Raw genomic sequence first — 12,041 nt, 5'->3', positions numbered from 1 at the left:
CTTTTTGGTTTCCTACAGGAAGCTGAAGTAAAGCACAATAGCTTTTGACCTACATGGCCAGAGTCTTTGTTTGGCTCTAAAACCCTTCACACTGTTTTCCTGAGACGGGGTCCACACGAGGCATAGAACTGGTATATCCAGTTACTGCTATACCATCCTCCCTAGGGTTAACCACAACCAGCTAATGTGTTTTTTAAACATTATTGTCCTTTTCCACACTGAGGGTATGCCTACTCTAAACCTTTTAACCTTGAGTTAATTGATTGCCAGGTAACTCGAGGCAGTTGACACATTTATAAAGTTTACTGTGAACATTATCCAAATATCTATTTCCAGCACAAACCCTTAACCCTATCAGTTAAAACATGTTAGTGAATGCATTTTCTAACACAATGAATTTTATCAGCATAGAAAAGGCTTTCAACGTCCAAATACCCAATGAAGCTTCACATTTGCAATCAAATCTGAGTGGGTAAACCCAGCACCTGCATGGAGCCCCAATGAAACCAATGGGGCTTCATGTGGGCACAGGGGATGGATTCTATTGCAGGACCAGGGTCAGGGTATTGGGCGCCCAAAGGTTAGTCTGCACACACAAGTTTGGAAGTTGTACAGACAATTTAGTCAGTCACTTTGGAAACCAAAGTTATCATAAATATCTCAACAGTTCCAAATTACATGCATACTGATACCAACCTTGCAGCTGTCTCATTTTGTGTTTCATAGCATCTAGATCAGCCAAAATTTTGTCCTTCTCTAACCAGTTTTGTTTCTCTTGCCTTGCTGCCTTTTGCAAAGCTGTAATAAAAGAAATATATAGTATTTCTACTGGTTATTTTTCTTTATAGTGGTTTGCATTAATAGGTATTTTTGGCTGACTGATTAGTATAATTGGATCTCTTTTAGCAAATAGTTTTTAAAGAACTTGAGAGTATTAGTGAGTTAAACAGATCCAGTTACAGACAAGTAATTAAAATGTACGTGTCCTCAAAAAAACAAACACCTCTCTGAACGTATATAAAGCTTAAGGAATGTTTCTGCAGAGCAAGACACAAAGACTTATATTGATTTAACATGTACAGTACTGTACTACATTTACTTTTCCAGTATTGCATGCTTAAGTGTAGCGGTAGAAGATTGGTTTAACATTTTTTTAAACATGCTCCTGCTGATAGAAGAGCTTTATTCTTACAAATGACAATGTTCAGACAATTAGTCCTTGTTGTGAAACAAATACCTAGCACTACGCTTGAATCATTGCTCAACAGTCCATATACATCTTACTATCTACTTTGAATTTTACTGACATAGTGGGTATAATTTGGAGGTTGATTTTAAGCTTCTGGATAATACATGTAATATATACTAGCCATACCTTTCCCTTTAGGTGTCCAATTGCACAAAGACTTATGTATGTGATTAACTTTACTCAAGTGAGGAGTGCAAATGAAATATATAAGTGTGATGTAGTTATAGCAGCATAACTTTTTCCCAGATAAGATGTTTAATTTTTATTCCTCACTAAAATAAAGTGTCTTAGAATTTGCTCTAGATTTTCATTCTCTTTTGAAGGGCTTGCCCACATGGAGACTTAGTGCATGACAAACAAGGATGTAACTCTACAGCACCCTAGCTTGCCACACACTAACTAGTTCTGTGGACCGTGCTACTGCACTCTTAAAGTTCCATAGTGGTTTTGACCTACAGCTGTTGTCTGAAATAGCAATAGGTCAAAGCACATTATGGAACTTTTATAGTGCAGTTGTAGGGTCCGCAAGGTGACTTAGAGCACTGCAGGCTAGTGCACTGTAGATATACATCCTGGCTTGCTGTGCACTAAGTCTCAGTGTCGGTAAGCCCTAAGTTAGAAGGGGGAAAGAAACCCAGCACACTCATACCATCCAAAGGTAGAAAAGGTTCTCCGCAGGAAACCCAGACCTCTATAGGATTTCTGAGGATGATGGTGAGCAAAGAATCATCTATCATGTTCAAACTGTCTGGAGTCATCAAGGATAATTCTGACTTTATCTTCACTTTCTCCATGTACTTATCTTTGTATTTAGAAAGAAACAATGACAAAGTTTATCTTTATATCACTTTAGGGTAAAGAGTTTTTTCTCATCTTATCACAGTAGAACCTCATAGATATGAACACCAGAGTTACGAACTGACTGGTCAACCACATACCTCATTTTGAACTGTAAGTATGCAGTCAGGCAGTGGAGACAAAAAAAAATGAACAAAAAAACAGACAAACAAACAAAACAAATATTGTACAGCACAGTATTGTATTAAATGTAAACTACTAAGAAAAAGGGAAAGTTTAAATAAAGATTTGAAAAGGTGAGGAAACTTTCTGTGCTTATTTTATTTAAATTAAGATGGTTAAATGAAGCATTTTTCTTCTCCATGGTAAATTTTCAAAGCTGTTTATGTCAAATATTCAGCTGTAAACTTCTGAAAGAACAACCATAACACTTGGTTCAGAGTTACGAACAATCTCCATTTCCGCGGTGTTTGTAACTCTGAGGTTCTACTGTAGTTTAATTTAGACTGTACCACACATTTATTTTATCCTTATGTTCACATACTGGATATGAAGAATATTAAGATAAACATATTAAGATAAACTGTTCATTACTTATAACAACTAATGAAAGCTTAAATAGATAACATTTGCAGCACACAGGAATGTGGCACAGTGGTAATATAGCAGTGTGACACATAATAGAAAGAACAGCAGGATGGGGGAAAGTGGTGATTATAAAGGGCATTATATATATACGAAAGGAGCAAAAGTGATCTGAAAATCTGAAGCACTGCTATTTGAGGACAAAGCAAGCGTGCAAGTGAAGGTCTCACAAGGATAGGTTAAGTACAAGCAGATAAGGACCTTTGGGATTTCTCCCATTGCTTTAGAAAACTCTTAGGAATTGTTCACCACTAGTTTAAATATACTCTACTTGAATATTATGGCAGACCCATTGTGATGTTGTAATTAAGGTTGTGTTCTGTTTTGCACTTGCAGTGGGAGTTCAGCCTGTTCGTTTGATATGAAAAACATAGTATCTTTGCTCCAAGTTTCAGCATATAATCTGAGAAAAGATAGAATTTTTTGGAGAAGTTTCCAGAAAATTAGTTACTAGTTTCAAAGTTCAAATCAATTGAAAATTGGCCCCCAAAGGTTCACATGCTCAGTCTCATGATTAAGTGGGCCCCTTTATCTTAAAATCTACAAACTATACAAAAGGCCAAACTGCGTATACAGTGCAGTGAGAGTCTCGTGGGCCCTCTGGGGTTATGTAATTATTTGATTCATTATCTATTTATTATTTGTATTACCACAGCACCTAGGAGTCCTAATCATGGACCAGCATGCCTTTGTGCTAGCACTGTACAAACACAAGACAAAAAAAGATGCTCCCTGCCCCAAAGAGCTTACAAATATATGTATTAGACGAGAGACAGCAGATGGATTAAAAACAATTGTTTGCGGTGTTGTCATTGTGTTGATCCCAGTATATGAGTGAGACAAGGTGGGTGAGGTAATAACTTTTATTGGACCAACTTCTGTTGGTGAAAGAGACAAGCTTTTCAGCTCAACAGAGCATGTCTCTTTCCCCAACAAAAGCTGGTCCAATAAAAGTTATTACCTTATTGGCCTTGCAAAGAAACATAGCATTCTTTGTCAAAACTGATTCTTTCTGTGCTATGATTGCCATATAGAGGAAAATGTTCTGTCAGTGACTCTCATTCTCTGATGTGGTATATGGAAAGACAACTTTCTGAACAGATTACAAGAGGGACACAAACTGCCTTTTGATATATGCCCTCACCAATGTTTCCTGCTTATAAAACTGGTGGCATCAGGAATGGATTTTGCTAGACCATGGGCTTAGTGCTGCATCAGAGAAAAGATCTTTGACAAAGTAGTACTTAGTTTACCAAAGATCAGGAAATCCATGAAATTGTTCAGATGGAGTTAAGGAACAAAGCTATACAGTTTCATGACAGTGAGGATCTTTGACAAAGTAGCTTCTGGTTTTTCAAAGACCAACATCTCTATAAAACTGTTCAGCTAGTTCAGGAATAGAGCTCAGGAGCAGAGCTTCTAAACTAGCTCAGCCATGTTCTTTGACATAGCAGCAGCCCCACTCATTGAACATCTTATCTAAAAAAACCTGGAAATTTAATACACAAAAAAGCAGACACACAATGCAATGTTAAGGTTCTTCTATACATATCTATCACAAAACTTAAAAACAAGGAAAATAAAAGTTAAGATTACCCGTAGTACATGCCCTATTTTCTCGCACCTCACTAGTAATACAACCACTACACACATCAGATAATGTAACACAACCTTAACTCTGCCCCAGTACTGATGCCAGCATTCCAACACACCTTCCCCAGACCCAAGTGAAATTCTACAGAACTGTGCAAAAATAATGGTGTAATTGGGGTATGCATGGAGAAGTTCAGTCTGTTTATAGTGGAGGTGACAGGGTGCAATTTGGGGAAGGTGGTGCTGGATGGCTGACATCCCTACTGGGGCACAGTTACAGTTGTGGTATATTTTCTGTGGTGTATGAAAATTGTGCCACTGTTGAGGTATCAGAGTAACAGCCATGTTAGTCTGTATTCGCAAAAAGAAAAGGAGTACTTGTGGCACCTTAGAGACTAACCAATTTATTTGAGCATGAGCTTTCGTGAGCTACAGCTCACTTCATCGGATGAGGTATGTACGTCTTGGTTTGGGAGTATAGCAAGTATACTACTGGTAGCCTTAACTTTTCATTTAGTTGCTTTTTAGGTTCTGTGTTAGGTATATTGGGCAAAATCTTGGCCCCAATGACTTCAGTGAACAACAATTTCACCCACAATGTATAGAGCAACCTTAACTGACATACAACACTGAGATTTTGTGTAATAACAGCAAGCTAGAAACAACCCATTTTTATGCTTAGACTGATACCTTTTTGGTCTTTTGAATTCACAGGAGAATAAAATTGCACATTAATCTCTTAATTACATTTTTGCTTTTCATAATGTGATATTTTTGTAATGTTAGGTATACATGGTTTTAAAAATCTCCTTTTTTAACAGCAAGGAAGTTAGAAACATGGATTCATTTTTTGACGACCTTCCTGTGATAGCAGTGGTTATTTATAGTATGAAATGGCAGCTTTTAAATGTTCAAATGGCACTTTGGTGCCATAACTCAGGGTATGGCGTAGCTAATTACCGTATATACTCTATCATAAGATGGTTCGTTTATAAGCTGACCCCCCCAATATGGATAAGTAAAAATTGAAAATTTTTATGACCCATTCATAAGCTGACCCTATAATTCAGGGGTCGGCAAACTTTGGCTCCTGGACCATCAGGATAAGCCGCTGGCCCGCGGGGTGAGGTGGTTAGTTTACCTCAAGCAGGCATGGAGGCAGGCTCGGAGGTAAACCTAAGTAAACAAAGTGTCCCGGCGTGCCAGCTGCTTACCCTGATGGGCTAGGACAGCAACTGGTGGGGAAATTTGGGGAGGGAAGAAGCTGGGGGTCAGGGGAGTAACCCTTGTGACCACCACCCACATGAACCCACCCCTAGCCTGAGACCCCCCACACTTTCCCCATCCCATCCCTTCCCACCTTATCTGGGGAGGGCCAGGGGAGGATGTCTCTGGCCTGGCTGGAGCTACTCCAGAAGGCTGGGCAGCGCGGCCACAGCCTGCTCCAGCGGGCCAGACCGGGTGGTGTTGCTGCAGCATGTTCCAGTGGGCTGGGCCAGGTGGCCTGGCTGCAGCGTGCTCTGCCGGGCCGGGTGCTGGGGCCACTAGCCTGCTCTGGTGGGCGGGGCCGAGCGGCACGGCTGCAGCTGCTTTGGAGGCTGGGTGGGGGGAGAGCAGCAGAGAGGCTGGGTTGGAGGAGAGCAGGGGCCAGAAGCAGAGAGACTCTAACCCCGCCTCTTCCCTTCTGGCTCTGCTGGGTGTGCTGCCTCTCCTTGCTCCCTCTGTTGGGGGGAGGAGTTGTGTCCCACCTCCCCCTCTCTATACCCGTTCATAAGCCGACCCCCTTCTCTGATGCTTCCCTTTTTTACTAAAAAAATTAGGCTTACGAATGAGTATATATTGTAAGTTCAAATGTGAAAGCATCTGAATGTACAATACTGTCATGGTATTTCATAATCCCACTGCCCTATGTTAATTGAAAAAGGTAAGAATTTGACTTTAATCCCACAAAAGCTGACAAAAATGATTCTTCAAAAAACCTTTTGATACTAGGTTCTGCAACATAATGTTTTTTATTTTAGACATGTAGTTAGAGCTTATTGCCCTGTCAAGTGTAGTAGGTGCAAAAAATGAAGAAAAAAAATGAAAAGATTTAAAACTACATACATTTCAAAATATCAGCAAATGATGGTGCTAATTAAACTGGAGAAATGCAGGCTGGGCAGAACTAGCATTAAATGGATACATAATTGGTTAAATAACTGCAAACAAGGAGTAACTATTAATGGAATGATGTCAGATTGGAAGGAGTATTCAAGTGGGGTTCCACAGGGATCTGTCTTTGGTCCATTGTTATTTAACAACTTTATTAATAACCTGGATGTAGGAATAAAGAACATACTGATCAGATGTGCAGATGACACAAAACTAAAGGGGGTTGCAAACACTTTTGGGGATAGAGCTAAAATTCAGAGAGATCTTGATAAATTGGAGAATTGGGCTATAGATAACAAAATGAAGTTCAGCAAAGACAAATGTAAGGTGATACACTTAGGGGGAAAAAACAAATGCACAAATACACAATGGGGGAATAACTGGCTTGGCAGCAGCACTGCTGAGAAGGATCTGGGAGTTGTGGTGGATCATAACCTCAACATGAGTCAACAATGTGATGTTGTTGCCAAAATAGCAAATGTAATTTTAGGTTGCATTAACAGAGGCATAACGTGCAAGTCATGGGAGGTGATAGTACCATGCTGCTCAGCCCTAGTTAGGCCTCAACTGGAGTACTGTGTCCAGTTTTGGTCACCGGTGTATGGAAAGGATGTAGCAAAACTGAAAAGGATCCAGAGGTGAGTAACAAAGATGATCAGAAGGATGGAATGCAAGCGATATGAGCAAAGGCTGAAGGAACTAGGTATGTTTAGTTTGGAAAAGAGGAGATTAAGGGGGGGACATGATAGCGGTCTTCAAATACTTGTAAGGCTGCCATTAAAAGATGGAGGAAAGTTGTTCTCCCTTGCCACAAAGGGCAGGACAAAAGGCAATGGGTTCAAACTACAACACAGCAGGTTTAGATTAAATCTCAGGAAAAACTTCCTAACTATAAGAACTGTAGACAATGGAACAGATGGCTTAGGGAGGTAATGGAAGCTCTTTCACTGGAGATTTTCAAAAGGAAGCTGGATAGCTGTGTGTCTTGGATGGTTTAGACACAACAAATCCTGCATCTTAGCAGGGGGTTAGACTAGATGACCTTGACAGTCCTGTCTAACCCTATGGTTCTGATTCTAAGACTACTGCTTCTGTGACTTCCCTGTGGCAGAGACCAAGTGCTAAATATACAATGATCCAAATTAATGGCTCAACACAATTAAACAAACTAAAATAATGCTCAAAGGCAAGGCAAAAACAAAAAACAAAAAACAAAAGAAATGTATGATGAAGCCTGAAGCTCAAACTCCAGGTGTGGTGGACTACTGTGGAGAATGAATCTCCAAAACTCATCAGAAAAAGCTCTGCTAGCAGCTGTGGAGTGAGAATCCTAGGAAATGAGAGCATGAGCTTATCTTTTTGCTGCTGCAACAATGCACAGGTGGCAGAGTGTCTCTCACGACCAGGTCCCATACCATTAAGGCCAACACAAGCAATTGCATCTGGAAGCCTACAGGACACCACAATATACTCTTATTGTATGATATAACAAAAGCCCCTTTATGTATTTACAGCCTTGTTATTCACAGGTAGTGGTAGTTTTCCAACACCAATAAAAAGAATGAATATGTTGTGAAAATACAATACTGCTTGTTTATCCTACAGGAAGAACATAACTTAACATAAATATTTTTGAAAATTGTACCCACAGTCACTTTTGTTTAGTGCAGCACTGAACTGTTTTAACTCATTTTTATTTTCAACAGCAGATCACTGTAACTAGAAGTATTTTTGATTACTGTATAATTTAAAAACAAGAGTAGGCATTTTCCTATTTTTAAAATCTTTTTTCATGTTTTCTATATAGTGATTTGCATTTGGTGTTGCTTTCCCTTGTCTAGTTTTCCCTCTTTTATGTATTTATTTTTAGTGTATGATTTCCTATTCTAACACAGTATCTTTGTGAATGTGGCTCATCCTATTTCTTTCCCATCTATTAATTCTGCAAGCAGCATGCTAGCATAGATGAGGCCTCTCATTAAAAGCAGCTGACTTCGTATTGGGCATGCTGCCATTTCTTATCAAGTTTCTAAATTCCATCAGTTCAGTTTTACTAACAAGAAAAAGGAAAAAAATGGCAGCTCAAAGGAATGCCTAGTAAAGAATGGCTGATGGTCCACCAGCCCCTTTTCCCGTTACTCACACATAATGCCAGCTAAGTGATATCATATAATCAACTCTTTACTATCGGCTTTCATTGAACTTTATCTTTTTTTAAGAGAGAAGGGAGGGTGGTATTGATTGTCTGAGGGAAGAGTATGAAGGTGGAAGTTATAGTCACAACATCTGGGCAAGGTGAGGGCTTGCATGGGGATGGAGACGGTAAGGAAGATTATTGGTCAAGAATGCAAAATTAGGAAAGGATAAAAGCAGTAAAGTAGGCCTGGAACTACATAAGTATAATGCAGAAGTTACATAAAGAGCTAAATAATTAACTTGTAGGGGGAGATTTTCAAAGATACAAAGGGATGTTAGGTGCTCAACTTTCATGGAACTTCAATAGGAGTTGGGTGTCTACCTCCCTTTTGTGCCGTTGAAAAATCTCCTCCTTAAATCTCAAGTTGTTGTGCTCTCCCCCACCTCTTTCTGTTTGTACCTTGATTATTTAGGCCCATGTAGAGCTCATTGCAGACTCAGGGCCAGTTCTTTGGAGCAGGGATCTACCGTTTTACGTAACTGTGAAGGGCCTACTAAGCTTTTTGGGGTGGAATTTTCAGAAGTGCTTGAACTTACAAGCACAACTCTTATAGGATTCATGATTCTTAGACATTTAGGCCCTTTTGAAATTCCTACCCTTGGAATAATATACACCTTATAATAAATAGTAATGGTAATTAGGGCCATCAATTAACTGCAGTTAACTCAAGCAAAACAAATTAACTAGATTAAAACAATTAGTCACAATTAATCACAGTTTTAATTGCACTGTTAAACAATAGTAGAATACCATTATATTAGAATATAGAATATTATAAATATTTTTGGATTTTTTTCTACATTTTCAAATATTTTTATTTCAATTGCAACACAGTATACAAAGTGTACAGTGCTCACTTTATTTTTGATTACAAATATTTGCACTGTAAAAAGATAAACAAAAGAAACAGTATTTTTCAATTCATCTCATACAAGTACTGTAATGAAATCTCTACATCGTGAAAGTGCAATATCATGAAAGTGCAACTTACAAATGTAGAATTTTTTTTACATAACTGCACTCAGAAACAAAAAGTAAAACTTTAGAGCCTACAAGTCCACTCAGTCCTACTTCTTGTTCAACCAGTCACTAAGACAAACAAGCTTGTTTACATTTACAGAAGATAATGCTGCCCAATTCTTATATACAATGTCACCTGAAAGTGAGAACAGGCTTTCACATTGCACTGTTGTAGCTGGCGTTGCATGGTATTTATGTGCCAGATATGCTAAACATTCATATGTCCCTTCATGCTTCAACAGTCATTCCAGAAGACGTGCTTCCATGCAGATGATGCTTGTTAAAAAATAATCTGTTATTTAAATTTGTGACTGAACTCCTTGGAGAGAATTGTATGTCTCCTACTCCACGGTTTTACCTGCATTCTGCCATACATTTTGTGTTATGGCAGTCTTGGATGACGACCCAGCATATGTTGTTCGATTTAAAACACTTTCACTGCAGTTTTGGCAAAATGCAAAGAAGGTATCACTGTGAGATTTCTAAAGATAGCTATAGCACTTGACCCAAGATTTAAGAATTTAAAGTGCCCTCCAAAATCTGAGAGGGATAAGGTGTGGAACATGCTGTCAGAAGTCTTAAAAGAGCAAAAAGAAAAAGGAGTATTTGTGGCACCTTAGAGACTAACAAATTTATTTGAGCATAAGCTTTCGTGAGCTACAGCTCACTTCATCGGATGCATTCAGTGCAACACTCCAATGCAGAAACGACAGAACCTAAACTAGCAAAAAAGAAAAAAAAAAAAAAATCGACGCTGTTGATGACATCTGGCTCAGATGATGAAAATGAATGTGCATCAGTCTGCACTGCTTTGGATTGTTATCAAACAGAACCCATCATCAGCATGTTAAATGTCTACACAATTGACCAATCAGAATTCCTCGACATCTGAAGATTCATTCATGCCGATGATCTTTGCATCACCACCCAAGTGGAAAGATTTGATGACATTCAGCACACTTTAACTGGGTCTCTGAGTGTGCCTGGAGAATACTATTGCACATGGTTTCTGAATGCCAACTCTAGCAAGACACAAGTGCACAACTTCCACCTGGCCAAGCACCTGGCCAACCACCATCAGGCCAAGCAAAAACTCCAGGAGATGGTACTATTCTTGAATATTTTGAACATCTGGCATACCTTGGGGTCACATTAGACTGAACACTAACATTCAAAGAGCACATCGAGAAACTGAAAAAAAGTGAACTCCAGGAACTGTGTATCCCAGAAACTGGCCAATACAAAATGGGGAGCTGACTCAAAGACAGTCTGTTATTCAGTTGTGGAGTACTGTGCTCCATTATGGTCATCCAAACTATGCACACAAAATAGATACTGAACTTAATCAATCCTGTAGGATCATTACAGGGACTTTGAAACCAATTCCCACTGTATCACTATACTACCTCATGACAAAATGTTAGGAACATCAGCATTTCCCGAAGAACCTGATTCCTTCAGAACAACACCCAGAGGTGGTGACCTCGAATGAAAATACTTCTGTATTCCAAATTGAGAGAGAGTTGGGGTGGCAAAAACTGGTGACAATATGGCCAAGTGAAAACTGGAAAAATGAACCCAAATGTGAAACACTAGACAAAACACTTGAATACTGGCTAATGCAGTACACCATGTCAACATCCTATACCCCTCATGAACTATTTGAGATAAGTGACACCACCAGGTCTTGGCTGAAGTTTTGGAGTGACAAGCTATGACAGTGGACACAAAAAACCAAATCTGAGTCTCTAAGGAATACACGGTACCATCAGAGGAGGGAGTTTAACATAATCTGAGTAAACTATGTAACATAATACTGTTGTAAAAAGCGTGAACATCATTCTGGGATGTATTAGTAGGAGTGCTGTAAGCAAGACACAAGAAGGAATTCTTCCACTTTACTCAGCAGTGATAAGGCCTCATCTAGCATATTCTGCCCAGTTCTGGGCACTGCACTTCAGGAAAGATGTGTACAAATTGGAGAAAGTCCAGAGGAGAGCCACAAAAATGATTAGAAGTCTAGAAAATATGACCTATGAGGAAAGACTAAAAAATTGGGCTTGTTTAGTCTGGAAAAGAGAAGACTGAGCGGGACATGATAACAGTCTTCATGTGAATAAAGGTTGTTATAAAGAGGAGGGTGATAAATTGTTCACCTTAGCCATTGAGGACAGGACAAGAAGAAATGGACTTAAATTGCAGCACGGCAGATTTAGGTTAGACTTTAGGAAAAACTTCCTAACGGTAAGAATAGTTAAGCACCGGAACAAATTACTTAGGGGGGTTGTGAAATTTCCATCATTGGAGGTTTTTAAGAACATATAGACAAACACCTATCAGGAATGGTCTAGATAATACTTAGTCCTGGTTCAGTGCAGGGAACAG

At 39.2% G+C, this 12,041-nt stretch overlaps 1 protein-coding gene across 1 annotated transcript in view; it reads right to left on the bottom strand.

The window, feature by feature from the left end:
• The window catches only part of DCDC1 (doublecortin domain containing 1), a 418,614-nt gene that overhangs the window by 19,689 nt on the left and 386,884 nt on the right, over window positions 1-12,041 (bottom strand). Inside the window, exons 33-34 of the mRNA XM_074955137.1 lie at window positions 1,899-2,051; window positions 697-798 (exon numbers count right to left, since the gene is read on the bottom strand). Of these exons, the coding sequence (XP_074811238.1) occupies window positions 697-798; window positions 1,899-2,051 (255 nt within the window). The remainder of the gene's footprint in view (window positions 1-696; window positions 799-1,898; window positions 2,052-12,041) is intronic.

Source organism: Natator depressus, chromosome 6, assembly GCF_965152275.1.
Source record: "Natator depressus isolate rNatDep1 chromosome 6, rNatDep2.hap1, whole genome shotgun sequence".
Classification (NCBI taxonomy): Eukaryota; Metazoa; Chordata; order Testudines; family Cheloniidae; genus Natator; species Natator depressus.
Note: the sequence above shows the minus strand (reverse complement) of the source record. Positions and strands in the feature narration are given on the sequence as shown.